Source organism: Benincasa hispida, chromosome 10, assembly GCF_027475165.1.
Source record: "Benincasa hispida cultivar pf3 chromosome 10, pf3_genome.v1.1, whole genome shotgun sequence".
Taxonomy (NCBI): domain Eukaryota; kingdom Viridiplantae; phylum Streptophyta; class Magnoliopsida; order Cucurbitales; family Cucurbitaceae; genus Benincasa; species Benincasa hispida.
This window is the reverse complement of record NC_143487.1, coordinates 28,985,461-29,005,479: the sequence shown is the minus strand read 5'-3', so window position 1 is coordinate 29,005,479 and position 20,019 is coordinate 28,985,461. Positions and strand designations below refer to the sequence as shown.

The window sequence follows — 20,019 nt, the reverse complement described above, 5'->3', positions numbered from 1 at the left end:
ACGGCAATCAAGGAACGAAACGATATTGTTGAATCATATAATAAAGTTGAATCACCAACTCAATTTCTAAAGTTCCTCAATTATCTCTCCCACTTTTGACCAAAGATAAGTCCATTTTGTCAACCAAACATGACCAATTATCAACTACAAAGATCAAAACTTTACAAGTATCTAATCAAAAGAAATTCAAAACTATGTTTTCATCAATATAGCGATATAAAAAGAAATTCAAACTACGTTTTCATCAATCTAAATAGCAACAATCTTCTTCTAACAATAACAAGAAAAAAATTACAAAAGATTAGACGATGATAATGAAGAATTAACCTAATCCACAATGCATGAATAACCCACAAACTAACATAGTGCAATCGGATTCATTTAGACAAATAATGCATAAATATAAACTACCAAAGAATGCCTAAGAAGTTCTACTACCATAAACCACTTAATGGAAGTCATAAACGACTAAGCTATGACTACCATAATTGCAGGATAGTCGTAGCATTCCAATACTAAATCTAATCCAAGACTTTAGAAAAAATAGACTTTTAAGATAAGCATCTTATAAATATTACCTTGTACTTGTTATTAATGTTGTTATGAAGTCCTTTTTGTGTTGGGTGCACCTTCTCCACTTTTCAACCTTCTTAAAACATGTCCAATGCAATCTTTATATCTTCCTTCTAAATCCCCAATAATCTAAATTTAGCCTTACATGTCAACCTTGAACCTAACAAATGAAAAACTTCACTCAAAATCATTTCATTATTGCTCAAATGAGTAAGCTCAAAAATTCTAATTCAACTAATTTCCAAAAGAACCTTACTCTGAAATCGTTTAGTACATTTAGTCTGTCTCTATTCTCAATATTTGTACTAAAATCCAAAATAACAAAATTTTGATCCACATAGTCTTGTTCTCCCAGCTCTATTCAATTCCTCTTCAAAGTGGCTTAGATTGTCCATTAAGATTTTAATTCTTGATCACAATCAACTTCCAAAAAACACTCGGATCGAGTCCCCCAGTCGTTTTGCCATATACTTATTCTGAAACTTGAGAGGAATATCCATCAAACAAATCCAGGATGCTAACTTGTATATTAATTGTTAAAAATTTTATACTAGCCTTTGGAGCTTCCAAAGTAATAGCGAATTGTTAAATAGCCAGGGACCAACTTTGAAATCAGTTCTGGGTCTCTTCTTGGGTTAAATTTAAACAAAATCATATTTTACTTCTCTTTAGAAAGTCTATTACTACTTAAAGAATACGTCTCAGAATTGGAACCGGTCATTTTTTATACAATAGTTGTGCTTTGACATCAAATCCGCTTATTTAATTGTAAATCAATAATTTTGCAGTGAAAAAGTACTTTCATAAAAAAAATTCAATACTTACAGTTTCACCTTCAGAAGCAATACTTACAGTTTCATAAAAAAAAAAAAAATCAGTACATACAGTTTCTATACTTATAGTTTCATAAAAAAAAAATCAATACTTACAGAGAAAGGGTGTGGTTGTCTATACTTATCGAAACAATTTCACCTTCAAAAGCACGAGCACGTTTCAGAACAAGAAAATACCGAACCCAAAGATCACTTATCCATGGAAATTATTCCTGTGGCCCTGGAGTATATGTTCCTCATAGAAGCAAGCATCATTCATTAGCACAAAAGAAAAAGAAAACCCATTAAAAAATATTAAAAGAAATTGAATTCAGTTCTAAACTTAGCATCAGATTCTCGTTGTTTGGTGTGTAAATTTTAACTTATTCACATTGCTATTGCTTCATAACTAAAGAAAATTCAAACTACACAGAAGAAAAACCGGATCGGAAGACCTATGAGTAGATCAGACAAATAGACGATCGGATCGAAAAAGCCCACAACTAAAAAAACATACTCACTCATATTTTCTAGTGAGAATTCGCAACACAAATAACGCCTCATAAACGTTTGAAGCTTGTAAATTTTCTTTCACCCAATCAAGAAGACACGACCATTGCTCTGGATAATCAACATGAATGATAGACTTTAAGCACTCCCTAAGTTGTACCCTGCATATGCACGATGTTGAAGCAACATAAAGAATTTAGATCCACAAATGTCATAGTCAATTATTTTTGATTGTTCATAGAACAATGAGTTTCCCAAACTCCTATTATACTCAAAATATTAAAAAAGGCAGTCTTCAACCACTATTTTACATTATACATAAATAGACAGCAGACACTTACCTTAACAAAGATGGAACCTGTGACAAGAATGGAAGAATGTTCTTCTGACCTTTAATGTCAGTTTTAAACCGACATTGTAGCCTCTCTTCAATGTCGGTTTAAAACCGACATTAAAGATCCGTTTTTTCTTTTTTTAAAAAACCAACATTATACATCTGGTTTCACTTTTTCCATTTTTTTGTAGTGACCTTAATTCTGAGATGACTATGAACTCCTGTTTATTCGGGGTTATCCTTAGATTTGCATGTGTGAGGGTTGACTCAACAGCGCCGACTCAATATTAGGGATAAGATCGAGTAGATAGTTAGGGACAGAGGATGCAAGACGAAATTCACTCCTAACCACTTTTAGGAATAGTAGAGAGGTGGTTTCGTTAAGTGCTGACTATGGGTCTTGAACAAAGGGCTCACCCTCTCATTGGCCTGAGAGGGACTCGGTTTAGTGATTGGATCACAAACCAATTGTTTATTATAGGATCAATGGGATTTAAGCAGCAAGATGTAATCTCGGGGATAAAATAGCTTTTCACCCAGCCGTTATTACGAACAATCTGTGAAGGGTTAACTTACATAGTTATATGGAGTGGACATAATATATTTAGTGAGGGGAGTGCAACTATTGAGCTCTAGTGGAGTGACCCGGTAGTTAACGAATGGGGGTTAGTTAAGTTAAAAAGTTTAGCTGGACTAAATCTTAGAACACTGTGACGAACGAATTTGAAGTGTTCAAATTCTGTTTTTGGAGCGAAACAATAAATATATACGATATATTTAACTTAATGTTTAATTGTGAATTAAACATAAAGAGAGAGAAAATAAGAGATATTTAAATAAGATTTAAATATGAAGATTATGAATAGGAATCCACATTCATTGGGATTATTGTTGGATTTAATATTAAATTTAATTAATTATTTAATAATAATTTAATTTTAAAATTGATTATTAGAATTAATTTTGAAATTAAATGGAATTGATCAAAATTGCATTAAAAGTCAAATTGTCAACTAGGTAAAAATGCAATGAAAATCAAATTGTTGACTTTTGACCTTTGAAAGTCAAAAAGTCAAATTTGTTGATTTTGGACTTTGAGAGTCAAACTTTGATCTTTGACCAAGTTAGTGGAAAAATCTAACATTTGTGAGTGGAAATGCCAATTTTTGCATTGCTAAATTGTCTTCTTGAAGACACTTGCCCCACTAAATTCCATTTTGAGTTAGTGGATTTTTGAGTGTCAAATTCTCATCAAACTCAAAGTTGCATATTTTGCATGTACCTTTAAAAGGAAGAGATTTATGTTGTTTAGAATGCTTGCCCATAGTGGAAATTGATAAGATTATGTGATAATCTCAATATATTTTTCTCAAAAAAAGATTTAACTTTTTTCTCTCCAAATTAGTCACTCACCGGATTCCACCATCCTATTCTAAGGTTGGAGAATAGTCGGAAAGTTTCTCGTGGTGGTCTACGAATCGTTCGTGAGGAGATGAGAGCTAATTTAGAGAAGCTTTAGGACTACAAAGGTTGTATTTCTTCTTCCCCTTTTACTTGTTTAAGCATGTTTATCCTTTGTAATTAACCTAATTAAAGTACTTTAGATCCGTTATTTCTTCTGCTGCGCATGTGTTCGTTCCATCAGAATACAATTGTGCTTCCATAGACACATTCCAACATCCTTCCTGACCGATTATGTTGTAATGAACATGGCGTTAGGAGAATTTGTTACAATGACCGTGATGAAAAATGTTATAATTCTATAGTTAGGGTTTTCCATTCTTGTAAATATTTTGTGATATTTTCCTTTTCTATGCTTTGTACACTTGTATATATTCATATCTTTGGTGAATGAATAGAGCATTCTGATTCTTTCTCAAACCTAAGAGTTTTACATGGTATCAGAGCTCTCTAAACAAACTTAGGGTTTTGTGAACCTTAAGATTTGAGAATTTAGAACCCGTTTGTAATACGTCTAGGGTTTTGTGGAGAGGTGAGTTTACACTTTTGCTCACGTCGCTATATTCGGTTCGTTCGCCGCCATCAGTCGTCGTCGCCGCTAGAAAAAGAAAAGCTGTTTTTTTTTTTTTCAATACCGCCTAGTTCAACGAGGAGCCCAACTGCCGATCTACAAAACCCTAAAGTCCGGTTGCCATCTGACCAGCGCGTGAGGCTCACGCGCTGACTGTTCCATCTTGCCGTCCGTCCACGGGCTGGCGCGTGGAGGCACGCGTCGTCGTTTTTCGTCCGTCTTCTATGGGTTTCCTCAGTGTTGTTAGTTCTTCTTGGTGGTGTGTTTGTTTGGGATATATAGATATACTCATTATTTGTAAAGTCATCTCTTCAGTAAATTAGGGTTTGATTCTCTACTGTCCGGTGTCTATTTTTTGAGGTAATGGCTGATAAGAAATCAGCAATGTCTGCTGTCCGGTGTCTATTTTTATTATTATTATGGGTTGTTTTAAATATAATAAAATGATGCAACTTACAAATATAGTAAAATATCACTGTCTATCAGTGATAGATACTGATATTAGGTGTTTATTAGTGTGATAGATAGCGATATTTTACTATATTGAAAAATATTTCTAGCAATTTTGTACTTTAAAATAATTATTCTAAAAATAATGATAATAATAATATTGAACAAAATTAGGCATGTATCTACCATTTAATTCTTTTTATCATTTACAAAAATAGCAAAAAAAAAAAAAAAAAGTCCACTTCAACCCAAACAAAAATGACAAATGTGAAAAATATCATTAATTTTAAACACATAGGTATTCAACCAAAAAAAAAAAACATGTATATGCTTTTCGAAATGACTTTACTTCATTAATGAAGGATTTGGTATATATGAGACTATGAGTGATATACTAATATTTACGTATATCAATTAATTGATACGCGTAAAATGATGTACATGAGTGGTGTACAACTGATATACTTCATTTCAGTTATATTAGTTTGTATATCATTTAAATGACTTAAACTAAAGTATATCAAAAATACATTAGGTGTTATATTAACCACTACACCATCTAAAAGAGATGAAAAATTATAAAAAGGGACAAAATAGTGTAGCAACACCCATGTGTGAAGAAAACTAAAATGAGGGATAATCAAATTTGATAACATATGACACCTCGATTTTTTTTTTTTTGGAAAGGTATTGTAATTAAAGTGTGGGGTGGGGGAATCAAACTTTTGACTTCGAAGTCGATAGTACGAGCACTATGCCAATTGAGTTACGCTCATGTTGGCATGATACCCCGAATTTTAAGTAAATTTAAATTAATTATCTTAAATTATTGGACTTTATTTTCCCTTAATTTTGATTTTAGGAGCAAAAAATTGAGATGATCGAAAAGATTATTAGTTTATTTGGATTATTGGACTTTGTTAAGGGGAAAAAAAAAGAGAAAATTGGGCCTAAAAGATCAAGAGTTTGAGCTTTGACTTTGAATTAGGGTTTGACTCTAAAATGGAACAAATATATATATATGTATGAGTGCCCCCCCCCCCCCCCCCCAAACACACACACAAGTCGTCCCTCCTTTGAAGCTCCAAGTTTCACACCAGTAACCCACCACCACGCCAATAGTCATTTGACCGTCGCTCGTTGCCTACACCAATAGTCGGTGCTTTAGTCCTATCGTTGCTGCCCATGTCTACGTTGCCATTAACTTCTATCAATCTCTTTCTCTCTCTCGCATTCTCACTCTTGACGTCGAAGCTCCAAACAACATGCCGTCTGACTATACGCTATCGTGCGACATCCACATCGTCGTCATCTGCTGTCGAAAACTGTCAAACTTTGCTGGATTTCGGTTTGGGTAAGATTTTAGTGGTTTTGATGGATTTTTTAGAATGAATCTTGAATACCCAACAAATTTTGGCTTGATATAATGTTTACACATTAAGTTTGGGCTTTAGATTCAAATTTTGGAGGTTGTGAGTTGGCTAACTAGTAGTGTTGAAGGTCAACTTTGACAGTTTTGGCAAGAGTTTTAAAACCCTCAAATAAGTTTATGTTTAGGTTGATTTTTGCATTCATAACTTGGTGGAGTTTTAGATTAGGCAAATGTTGGGGGGTAACTTGGATGCATTTGAGTTGAATTTAAGATTAAGTTATGTCTTCATGATTGGAATTAAACTTGGCTTATAATTTAGGGTTTGATTCAAGGTTTCATTAGGCAAAAATGGAATTAATTTGCTTGTTATTTGGGCTTAGTTTTGAGGTAAGTGACTTTATTATCGGAATGCCTACGTGTTGAGCACCTTAGATAAATGATGTTGATTTGCTTATGAGAGAAGCATGTTATGAGACCTTAAAGCAATGCTATGATTGATGAAGAATGTATGTTGTGAGCATGTCTATAGTATGAGATGTAAGTAATTTACGTTGTGGGATTTATAGATAGTAAGTTATATCTTAAGTAGGTGATGATTTACCTTCCTTACATTAGCTATGTACGACTGTGAGCCAACAAATTCACTACTATGTTATCATGTTCCTATTGATGGAAAACACAAACATGCAATGAAAGCAAACATAATCAATAAGTACTTTAATTACATTTAATTTGAGTTCTAATGCATGTATTTTCAGAAAAACACAAATGGATTTCATGTTACATACCTTTTGATGATTTCTTCCGATTCAAAGCTGTTCTTCACACGAATTCAACTCCAAATCAATCGTGAACCACCAAGAGATTTTCTCTACTATTCTCAGTCTTGAATTTGAGTGGTGGAACTCAGATTTGAGTGAATTTGTGAGGTAAATTTTATGGGTTTGAGAGTGTGAAGTAGTTGAACTTTTGAAAACTAATTCTCAGCTCCATCATGTTGGAATTTGGTGTCCTAATTCTCCTGGAGTCTCGTTGTTTTGTAAAGATACACATTGTTTAATGAATAAAATAAGTGTTATTTAATTCTGGCATTTACTTATATCCAATAAACAAAGCTCCTTGGTTATCTTATGTGAACTTAAGCATGTATATGTGATATACAAGTGGATCACGCCTTAAATGATAACCTAAATAGGTTTGTAGTATAAGGATTAAGGTGGGATACCTGATCCTGGTGACATTACAGATACGACCCACTTTGTAGAGGTTTGCAAGTGTTATAAACTACAACAGATGGTAGATCTTGACCATTCACGTGGAGACGTGCGAGTGGGGTGTCCTATACAAAGAGTTTGTATAAGAACTGGACCATGAGATGACTAGACTTTGTATATAAGGCCGTTGATACTAGAGACTTACATATCACCTAAACGACCATAGGTGACACGACCTCAATCCTGAGTGTTTTGGGAACTTTTGTCTTTGAGGGCGGTTTTTTGATTAGTATGGTGAGAGTGGCCAAATTGCCAACTCAACATGCCTACCTTTTTGGGGACTTGTCTGATCTGGGAGTTGGGAACTCAATCCACAAGATGGAATTCACTCATTTCTCGAACCAGGGATAAGTGGAGAGATTGTTCCCTTAAGGGCTAATTTTGGGGCTTGAACATAGTGGCCATAGCTTCTCTTTGGAAGAGAGGACCCAATCATAGTAAGACTATGACTTATGTTCATTAGAGGGATCAGTGGTACTTAAGGAGTTAGATGTAACTATAGAGGCATAACGGTTGTTGGCCTAGATGTACTTACGAGCGATCTGTGAAGGGTTGTCACACTTCTGATTTTTAAGATGGACACATAATATATCTGTGGTAGGAGAGTTCAACTGTCGGTCTTTAGTGGAGTGCCTGGTAGTTAACGGATGGTGGATCCTGTGACTAAAGAATTTAGTCAGTTATTCACGTACTGTTAGAGCTTCAAGCTACAGGTTCATAAGGTCCCATTGGTAGCTTAATGGATTTAGTTGAGGATAAGTTCTTGGTGTTGATTTGAAATGTTCAAATTGACAAGAGGTATTTTGATTATATATGATATAATTGGTTAATGTATGAGATACATCTAGTGGATGATTGATGTAAATGGGATTTACATTAAGTACCATGGAATAGAAAAAGAACTATGGTTTATATGTTTCATGAGATCAATATTAAAACTATAGGTTATAAATATAATATGATAAGTTGGTTATCATTTATATTTATAATAATAATAATAGTTATTGGATAATTAATTCTTTTTCTCTATTAACCAATTGAGTGGGAGGTTATTGGTGGTTCATGGTAACCGTGAGATAAAAGGAAAATTGTTTTCCTAATTTTAGTAAGTTTTTTACAAAAGGTTGAAAAATTGTTTTGAGTTTTCTCCCTCGCAAAAAAGAAACTCATGGAAGCTTGTCAAGTAAATACAAATTTACTAAGCGACAGCTTGAGGAAAGTAAACGATCATGTAGTATTTTGTAGGCGACAGACACTGAGCTAAACAATGAGCTAAACAATCGCTTAGCTTTTGTTAGACGATCGGTTAGCTTTAGCTAAACGATTAGGCATCGACCTATGCGATAGGTTTTTGTCTTCTCCCACTTGCCCAATCGTGTACACGATTGTTCATTCCTCCTTCGTATGCCTCATACCAAGTCCAAACAGAGTCCACCCTTTGGATTATCACACCGAGAATACCAAGGTAACCTTCTTGGTGGTGTTATACTCAACTCGACACCGTTGAGGTTCTGTGGAGGTCGTTCGTGTTCTTGTTGGGGAGTTCGTGATCGAGATGATCGCTGAGGACGAGCGCGAAGTATTCGTGCAGTGTTGCGATTGTGTTGCTCGAGCGTTTGTGAGCATCGCATGGAGACGAGTCTACAAATGTTCGTAGAGATTTCTCCTTGTTCATTTGTAGTTTTCATACTGTAATTTCTTTATAGATTGCATAACTGTATGTTTTATCTATGACTGTAATTTGTAATGTTCATTCATAATTGTAATTTGGAATGATCTATTCCGCTACTTATGGAAATCCTCGTGTTCGATTTCCTTCACATCATCCTTCAACTTCTTCAAATCTGAGTGTTTTTATCACTCAGCAGCATGCAACTAACCATTAGCAATCAGATTGACAACAGCTAGTTGATGAATAAGTGGAATTAGGTGGGATAGCAAGGCACACCTCATACTTTGTGTATTTTGGGATATTCCCACTAGAACACGATTATCTAATTTCCAATTTGTATTTCAAAATTTGAATTAATTCATAAATTAACTAAACTTTGATTTAATTAATTCATAATTAATTAAATCTAAAATACCAAAATCCAATTTCTTAAATTGAATTTGAAATTGAAAATTCATTTGCTTTTAATTAATTAAATAATTTTAATATCAAATATTAAATTAATAACACACCTAATTTTAAACATGAATCCTATTCATGTAATTAATATGTAAACCAACATTTAAATATTATAAACTCTCAAATTAAACATTAATTATATCAAATATAATTATACAACCCTAATTTGAATTTGAACTTATTCAAATTCAAACCCTAATTTCAATTTGAACAATTCAAATTGATATCATTCCAAATTCACTCAATTTATTAATTCAAGGTGTTCATGCGAGCTAGTAGAGGGACCTTATGGACCTACAGATCATGAGCTCCAATGATATAATATAATTAACTAAAACTCTTTAGACCGAATTAATCAGTATTCGTTAACTATCAAGTCATACAACTATAACTCAATAGTTGCACTCTCCTCACTGAAGATATATTTGTGTCCACATGATTTAACTATAACCAGTAAGTCGACCCTTCATTGCTCGTAACAACGGCTGTGTCAATATGCTGTTTTACCCTCGATATTACGTCTTGTTCCTTAAGTTCTTACTGATCCTCTAATGAACAATTGGTTTATGGTCCAATCACTAAACTGGATCCCTCTTGAGCCAATGAGAGGGTGGGCCCCTTGTTCAAGACTTGGTTCAGTACTTAAGAGAACAACCTCTCTCCTATCCCTAAATTGGGTAGGCGTGAATTACGTCTTGCACCCTGTGTCCCCAACTATCTACCCGGTCTTACCCCTGAAATGGGAGGCTTATTGATCAGGCACTGTTGAGCCAACACTTACCTATGCGAATCTAAAGGATAATCCCAAATAAACAGGAGTTCATGTTAGCTCATGATTAAGATCGAGTTACCTAGGTCATCTAAGTGAAATAGTCAGTCTTAAACAGTAAACAACGTTAATAAAGTAAGAGTGACTTATTTCTTGGTCCGATCTTATGCAAACTCATTACATAGGATGTCCCCACTCCTCATGTCAATACATGAATGAATCAGGATCACTTCATTTGTAGTACCTTTACAACATCTTATAACTGTTACAGAGTAGGTCACATCCAATAGTGTTACCAGAATAAGGCACCCAACCTTATTCGTATACTATAGACCATTTTGGCTATTTACTCAACTTTATCCATCTTTATGTCTCTACATAAAGTTCAAGTATTCATGTAATAGCAGTGGATCTTAGTTTATTGGATTTAGACTGTATGAATGCAATTTAAAGATTCACTAACAACTTTATTGAAGAAATGTTGAATAACAACTTTATTGATAATAGAATGTGTTTAACCTTACAAACTACAAGTTTTAGGACATACAACCAACAATACTCCTACTTGGACTGAAACTCTAGTGGATTAATGTATACAAATATATACAATGTTGAGTTACACTGAGAGAATAAAAGGTATAAATACAATAAACTAGGGTATCAGATACCCATAAATTCTCCCACTTGCCCTAGTGACAAATATCTTGTAGACCTAGTCCTACTAGGTGACCCTCGAACACTTTAGCCGAGAGGGCCTTCGTAAATAGATAAGCTAAGTTGTCTTGTGAGGCTATTTGTGTGACGATCACGTCTCCTATGTGTACAATCTCCCTGATGAGATGGTACTTTCGCTCGATGTACTTTCTACGTTTATGGCTTCAAGGTTCCTTTGAATTTACAACTGCTCCACTGTTGTCAGAATAGAGGGTGACGCAAGTGCATATTAGGAACTACTTCCAGGTCAGTCAGAAACTTTCTGAGCCATACTGCTTCTTTTACTGCTTCACTTGCAGCTACATACTTAGCTTCCATTGTGGAGTTAGCAATACAACTTTTCTTGATACTTCTCCACATAACTGCTCCTCCATTCAGAGTGAATACTGACCCCGAAGTTGATTTTTCTTGAATCAATATTGGTTTGGAAGTCAGAATCAGTGTATCCAGTAAGGATCAGATCCTTAGCACCATATACTAGCATATAATTTCTCGTACTTTGAAGATACTTGAGAGTGTTCTTAATGGTAGTCCAATGATCATATCCAGGATTGGATGAAACTTGCCGACTATTCCAACTGCATAGCATATATTGGAACGTGTACACAACATGACATACATCAAACTCCCTACTGCTGATGCATATGGAATTCCTATCATATCCTCAACCTCTTGAGGTGTCTTAGGACTTTGTTCATTTGACAAATGAATTTCATGTTTGAAAGGTAATGTTCCTTTCTTGGAATTTTGCATTTTATATCTAGACAATATTTTATCTATATGAGATGCTTGAGAAAGTGCTAAAGTTTTGTTCTTGCAGTTTCGAACTATTTGGATCCCAAGAACATATTGTGCTTCTCCCAAATCTTTCATTTGGAATTGCGTAGCCAGCCATCTCTTAACGTCAGCTAAAAATTCTATTTCATTTTCAATGAATAGAATATCATCAACATTCAACACTAGAAAAGCGGCAGTTTTGTTAACGATTTTCTTGTAAACACAAGGTTCATCAACATTTTGTTCAAAGTCATAAGATTTGATCGCAGTGTCAAATCTCATATTCTAGGATCTAGATGCTTGTTTCAACCCATAAATGGATCGATTAAGCTTGCAAACTTTTTGCTCTTGACCCTATTCAATAAACCCTTATGGTTGAGACATATAGATACTCTTATCAAGATAACCATTCAGAAAGACTGTCTTGACATCCATTTGCCATATCTCATAATCATAAAATGTGGCTATGGACAAGAGTATTCTAATTGACTTAATCATGGCAATCGAAGAGAAGGTTTTTTCATAGTCTATCCTCTTTCTTTGGGTAAACCATTTTGCCATTAGTCTAGCTTTTTAAGTCTGTACCTTACCAGCTTGGTCTCGTTTTCTTTTGTAGATGTACTTGCAACTGATGGGTTTTACCCCTTCAGGTTGATCTACAAGATTCCAGACAAAATTGAAGTATATAGACTCCATTTCAAGATCCATGGCTTTAATCCATTGGTCGTTATCCACATCATTCATTGTTGGTTTAAAAGCCAATGGATCCTCTAAGACATCATCTGGTATGATGACTTGAGTTTCAATTAAACCCAAGTACCGGTTAGGCTGTTGCACAACCCTCCTGATGTGAACAACCATTGAACCATTGCATGTATCTAAAGGACCAATTACAAGAAGTAAGGCAAAGAAGATTCAAGAGGCATTCATACTACATCTTCAAAAACTAGCAAATTCACAAGAACTGAAAAATAATTTTGAGACCAAAGTTTTATATAATGTTAGTTCAATGAGTCAAGAAGAGAATGACATGAAGATGGTATGGGAAAAGTCCTATAGTTTGAAAGATGATGTCGGTGGTAAAAAAAAGTGTGCAGATTTTGTGAAGAAAATGTTGTCAAGTGTGCACTGCATGGGGAAATGTGATGTCAAACCTTGTCAAACGTGCATATCTACTTTGCCACCTTCTAGAGGAGATATTTAAGGCAATTGGAAGACTTTCTACATTCCTAGTTTTGCATTTGGACTTATAATTTAGTATGCTAGTTTCTGTGTTATTTTCTACAATTTGCAATTAATTGTATTTGAATGACTTTTGAGTTTCTTGCATCCACGACCATTTGGCCTATAAAATGGCTTGTAATATTCTTCAAAACTCAGATTATCAATAGTAAAAAACTTGTGCTTATTCAACCCTTTGATGTTGTCTATTTCTTTCAAATCTTGCTTTAGATTTGATATTTAAATCAATTCATTGGATTAGTCTTGATCAAACTAATTCTGGAGTGAGTTGTCTTAGGATCTAAGAGTGACCATCATAGATTCTAAGTTCGATCTAAGTAGCTTTCTTTGTGAGTGTTTGCAAGGATCCTAGAAGGACCTCTAGCTTTGCATCCAACAAGCATCGCGGGCGCTTATCATTTGGTATCAAAGCATTTGTTCATCGTTCTTGGCCGACTTTAGAGGTGTTATCTTTACTTTGTTTCAATTTATTTTTTTCTTTTTTTTTCCATAGCAATTGCTTACATCTTGTAACAAGACATACTACAACTTGTCTTCAAAACTTATTCAAATCAGCTTGGATCTTAAAGAAAAAAAAAAGTCAGAAAGGAAAAAAAAAGTAGCAAAAAAAAAGAAAAGAAAACAAAAAAAAAAAAGAAGAAAAGAAATCAAAGATCCAAAGCACATGAAAGTTTCTTGTCATTCATTTGAAAGAAAAAAAAATCCAGATTTGTTTTATTTTTACCTAAGTTTAGTTACTCTAGTCTTAGTTTGTGAGAGTTGATCATTTTGAATTGGTTTTTTATCAAACTTTTAGTGAGATTGCACCAAAAATATAAGCCAACCCTTACATCTTTGACCTAGTACCAAAAGCCTACCCTTGAGTGATAAACACGAGTGCTCTTGAGTGAAATTGGTGAGAAGTGTGGTGAGGTCCTTTTATTACTAACTTTAAAATGTCACAGGTGAAAGAGTACCACAAGTACAAGATACTAATATTGCTATTATTCAAGCCATTCAAGGCATGATGGAAATGATGAGGAAGATAGGCAAGAAAGAAGAGCACAACAACAAAGAGCCTTAAGAAGCCGAGGGAGTAATTGACTTAGTGAACAAGAAAGAAAAATTGGAGGAAGAGGAAGAAATAATATGCACCTTCGACGAGGAGAAAGAATCCATGAAGATAGAGATAGTGGAGTCAATCTCAAAATTCCACCATTTTGTGGAACGTCGGATGTGGAGGCATACTTGGAATGGGAAATGAAGATAGAACATGTGTTTGATTGCAACACATTCAGTGAGAATAAGAAGATGGGACTTGCCATTGCCGAATTCACTAACCATGTGGAAAATTGGTATCAACATTTCAAATCCGAGAGAAGAAGAAAAGAGGACAATCCCATTGAAACTTGGGAAGAACTTAAAGAAGCCATGAGAAAGAGGTATGTTCCAAAACATTATGAAAGAGATTTGAGAATTAAATTGCAAGTTTTGAGGCAGGGAACAAAAAGTGTACCTAAATATTATCAAGAGATGGAAACTTTGATAGAAAGAGCAAATATTCGAGAAGAAGAAGAAGACACCATGTCTAGATTCCTTGGAGGTTTAAATCGAGAAATTGCTCATATCATTGATAGATATCCACAACTATACTTGGAAGATAGGTATCATTATGCAATCAAAATTGAAAAACAATTGAGAGAAGAAAAGGAACATTCTAAGAGGTATAATTCTAAAGCTAATACCTTTTCAAATTCTAATGTTTGGAACAAGGATGGTTTTGTGAATAAGGGTGAAGCAAAAGGGAAGTTTGTAGCTCCTAAAAGAGTGGAAGCCGGGAGAACCTATACTAAAAAGAATGAAGCTTCAAAAGAGGAAAGAGAGAAATCTAGTTCCATTCAATGTTGGAAGTGCAAAGGATTTGGGCACATGAGCAAAGATTGTGTCAATAAAAAAGTCATGGTCATAAGAAATGGAATTATTGATTTGGAAGATGAATGTGATGAACAAGGTGGCCAACTTAAGGAAGAATTCGAAGCCTTTGATGATGAGTACATTGAAGAAGGTAACTCTATATCCTTAGTTGCAAGAAGAGTACAATGCAGATCAAGGAGGAGAAAGTTGAAGATCAAAGGGAGAACTTATTTCACACAAGGTGCTTGATTGAAGGAATCCCATGTAACTTGGTGATTGATAGTGGAAGTTGCACAAATGTAGTAAGTAGTTTTCTTGTAAAAAGACTGCAGCTCATTACTCGTCCACATCCAAAACCATATAAACTTCAATGGTTAACAAACAAAGGAGAATTGAAGGTAAACTCCCAAGTTCTTATTTCTTTTACTTTGGGAAGATATAAGGATGAGGTTCTTTGCGATGTAACCTATGCATGCAGGTGATATGTTATTGGGCCGACCTTGGCAATATTATAGAGAAATCATATATGATGGTTTGTTGAACAAGTACACATTTACTTTGAATGGGAAGAAGTTTATTGCTTCCATTATCTCCATATGAAGTACAATGCGATCAAGTGAAACTAGAAAAGAAAAGAAAAGAATATGAGGATGAAGATAGGAGAGAAGAAAGTAAGTTAAAGGAGAAGAGCGAAAAAAAGGAGAAAAGTGAGGGGCAAAAGGTAAGTGAAAACCAAGAGAGAAAAAAGAGTGATTTTGAGGAAAAAAAGAAAGAGTGTGAGTTTGGTTATGAGAAAGGGGGAAGAGAGGAATATGTTTTCATTTGAAGCACCAAACTTTATATTTATGTGCAAAGGAATGTGTTTAGTAACTGAACCTAACTCTAATGATGGTTTGCCTAGCGCATTTAAATCTCTTTTGCAGGAATTTAATGACATGTTTCCACATGAAGATGCACCTATGGGTCTACCTCCTTTAAGAGGAATTGAGCACAAAATTGACTTCATACCCGGGGCAACACTTCCAAATATGGACAGCCTACAGGACCAATCCAATCGAGGCCAAGGAAATCCAAAGGCAAGTAGAAGAACTCATGGATAAAGGTTATGTTCGAGAAAGCATGAGTCCTTGTTCGCTTCTAGTCATTTTAGTACCCAAGAAAGATGGAACATGGAGGATGTGTGTTGATTGTCGAGCCATCAACAAAATTGTTTTCAAAAATTGATCTTAAAAGTGGTTACCATCAAATTCGAATGCATGTGGGAGATGAGTGGAAAACGACTTTCAAAACAAAATTTGGTCTTTATGAGTGGCTTGTTATGCCATTTGGTCTTACCAATATACCAAGTACTTTTATGAGGCTAATGAGTCATGTTTTGAGAGAATACATTGAAAAATTTGTTGTGGTATACTGTGATGATATTCTTGTTTACTCTAAAAACTTGAATGAACATAATTGCATGTTAAGACAATTTTGCTTAAATTTAGAGAAGAAAAGCTTTATGCCAATTTCAAAAAGTGTAGTTTTTGTCTAGACCAAGTCAATTTCTTAGGATTCATTGTTGGAAAGGATGTGGTGAAAGTTGATGAAGAAAAGGTCAAGGCTATTCGAGAGTGGCCAACACCCACCAATGCAACTGAGATGAGATATTTTCATGGTTTGGCTAGTTTTTATAGAAGGTTTATTAAGGATTTTAGTAACATAGCCTCACCATTGAATGAACTTATTAAAAAGAATGTGAAATTTGAATGGAAAGAAAAGCAAGAAAATGCATTCAATGAATTGAAAGATAAATTGACTAATGCACCTTGTCTTGCTTTACCTAACTTTGACCAATCTTTTGAAATTGAATGTGATGCAAGTGGGATAGGGATTGGAGCTGTTTTGATGCAAGAAAAGAGGCCAATCATATTCTTTAGTGAGAAGCTAAATGGAGCACAACTTAGCTACCTCACATATGATAAGGAATTACATGCACTTGTAAGGGCTTTGCAAGTTGCCAAAAGAATTTGTCATCCACACGGATCATGAAAACTTGAAGCACCTCAAAAGCCAAACAAAGTTGAACAGGAGACATGCTAAATGGGTAGAGTTCATTGAGACATTTCCATATGTCATTCATTACAAGAAAGGTAAGGATAATGTGGTGGCTGATGCATTATCAAGAAGGTATGCATTGTTTTCTTCCCTTAGTGCAAAAATTCTTAGTTTTAAACACATGATTGATTTGTACAAAATAGAGACATCTTAATTTCATGATGTGTTATTCAATGTTTAGAAGGGAAAATATGCATGATTATATTGCGTTTGATGAAATGTTTTTTAGGAAAGGAAAACTTTGTATTCCTAAGTGTTTCATTCGAGAGTTGCTTGTGAAGGAAGCTCATGGGGGAGGATTAATGGGGCATTTTGGGGAACATAAAACATATAACATGTTGGCTGAGCATTTTTATTGGTTGAAAATGAGAAAGAATGTGAATAAAGTGTGCAAACAATGTTTCAAATGTAAGGAGGTTAAGTCTAAGACACAACCACATGGTCTTTACACACTTTTAGATGTTTCTAGTGAACCTTGGGTTGACATTAGCATGGATTTTGATTTAGGACTACCAAAGACTAGGAGACATCATGATAGTATTTTTGTGGTAGTTGATAGGTTTAGTAAAATGACACATTTCATACCATGTAATAAAACAGATGATGCGACTAACATAGCCAATCTTTTCTTTAGGGAAGTGGTTAGATTGCATGGAATTCCTAAGACCATTGTTAGTGATAAAGATGCAAAATTTTTAGGTCATTTTTGGAAAGTTTTGTGAGGTAAATTGGGAACTAAGCTTTTGTTTTCAACAACTTGTCACCCACAAACTGATGGGCATACTGAGGTGGTTAATAGAACGGAACTTTGCTTAGGTCATTGATGTCTAAAAATCTCAAGTCTTGGGAGGATACTCTACCTTTTGTAGAGTTTGTTTACAATAGAGCAATACATAGCACCACTCATTGTTCACTTTTTGAGGTTGTGTATGGCTTTAAGCCATTAACTCCATTAGATTTGTCATCCTTACCACCTAATATGTTTACTAGTGATGCAGCTGTTTCAAGAGCAGAATACATAAAAAAATTGCATAAAGAAGTCAAAGAAAGGATTGAAAAGAAGAATCAAAAGCAAGAACCAAGGGAGAAAGAAAAGGATTTTTGAACCACGATTGTGTTTGGGTTCATCTGCAAAAGGAAAGATTTCCAGATCAAAGGATGTCTAAACTTCAACCAAGAGAAGATGGTCCATTTCAAGTGATAGAGCGGATCAATGATAATGCCCCTACAAATTGGATCTTTGAGGTGAGTACAATGTAAGTTCTACTTTCAATGTGGCTGATTTGACTCCTTTTGACCTAGGGAATGAAGACCTTGATTTGAGAACAAATCCTTTTAAAGAAAGGGGGGATGATGTGAATTCAACCATTGAACCATTGCATGTACCTAAAAGACCAATTACAAGAAGCAAGGCAAAGAAGATTCAAGAGGCATTCACACTACATCTTCAAAAACTAGCAAATTCACAAGAACCGACAAATAATTTTGAGAGAAAATTTTTATATAATGTTAATTCGATGAGTCAAGAAGATAATGGCATGAAGATGGCATGGAAAAAATCCTATAGTTTGGAAGATGACACTGTGGTAAAGAAAAGTGTGCAGATTTTGTGAAGAAAATGTTGTAAAGTGTGCACTGCATGGGAAAATGTGATATCAAACCTTGTCAAACATGCATATCTACTTTGCCACCTTCTAGAGGAGATATTTAAGGCAATTTGAAGACTTTCTACATTTCTATTTTTGCATTTTGACTAATAATTTAGTATGCAATTAAGTTTCAAGTTTCTAGGTGTTATTTTCTACAATTTGCAATTAATTGTATTTGAATGACTTTTGAGTTTCTTGGTCTATCCACGACCATTTGGCCTATAAAATGGCTTGTAATGTTCTACAAAACTCAGATTATCGATAGTAAAAAGCTTGTGCTTGTTCAACCCTTTGGTGTTGCCTTTTTCTTTCAAATCTTTCTTTAGATTTGATATTTAAATCAATTCATTGGACTAGTCTTGATCAAGCTAATTCTAGAGTGAGTTGTCTTAGGATCTAAGAGTGACCATCATAGATTCTAAGTTCGATCTAAGTAGCTTTCTTTGTGAGTGTTTGCAAGGATCCTAGAAGGATCTCTAGCTTTGCATCCAACAAGCATCGCGGCGCTTATCAAATTCCTCCCCCCTAAAAGAAATTTCGTCCTCGAAATTTACCTGAACATCAACTGAAAAGTTGAGGATATCTTTGCTTTACTTGCTCCTTAGGCTCCCAGGTTGCCTTCTCAATGCCATGATGTTCCATAACACTTTCACTAGAGGTATCGTCTAGTTCTTGAGTACCCGTTCCTTTTTGTCTAGAATCTCAATCGGTTCCTCTTTGTATGACAAATTGTCTTTGAGCTAAATTGGTTGTTTTCTTAATACATGCGTAGAATCAGACACACACTTCTTCAACATCTATACGTAGAATATGTCATGAATATGAGCTAGTTCTGAAGGTAACTGTAGCCGATATGCTGCTGGTCTAACCCGTTCTATAACCTCATAGGGTTCTATATATCGAGGACTTAACTTTCCTTTTCTTCCAAACCTGAGAATTCCTTTCCATGGAGATAATCGAAGGAATACCTGATCTCCGACCTTGAATTCTAGTTCTCTTCTTCGCTTATCAGCACAACTTTCCTATCTATCTCGAGCGACTTTTAAGTTATCACTAATAAGCTTTACATTTTTAGAGGTCTACTGAACTAACTCTGGACCCAATAACTTCGTTTTCCAACTTCGTTCCAACACACAGGGGTCCTGCAAGGCCTACCGTACAACACTTCATATGGAGCCATTCCGATGCTTGAATGATAACTGTTATTGTACGAAAATTCAATCAATGACAACTGTGTATCCCAACTACCTTTGAACTGCAACACACTAGCTCTTAACATATCTTCTAATGTTTGAATTGTTCTCTCTGGCTGTCCATCCATCTGCGGATGAAAAGCCGTACTAAAATGTTACTTAATACCTATAGCCTTCTGCAGACTAGGCCAGAACTT

The 20,019-nt window shown here is 34.8% G+C and overlaps 1 protein-coding gene across 1 annotated transcript; it reads left to right on the top strand.

The window, feature by feature from the left end:
- Positions 1–14,118: 14,118 nt before the first annotated feature.
- Positions 14,119–18,764, top strand: LOC150033252 (uncharacterized). The gene is given in 15 exon segments (XM_090306342.1): positions 14,119–15,061; positions 15,064–15,346; positions 15,348–15,446; positions 15,448–15,554; positions 15,610–15,914; positions 15,916–15,963; positions 16,042–16,091; positions 16,093–16,334; positions 16,337–16,877; positions 16,879–17,125; positions 17,127–17,539; positions 17,878–18,045; positions 18,047–18,085; positions 18,087–18,229; positions 18,283–18,764. Coding segments are annotated over 15 exon segments (3,939 nt in total). The 3' UTR covers positions 18,594–18,764.
- Positions 18,765–20,019: the final 1,255 nt, after the last annotated feature.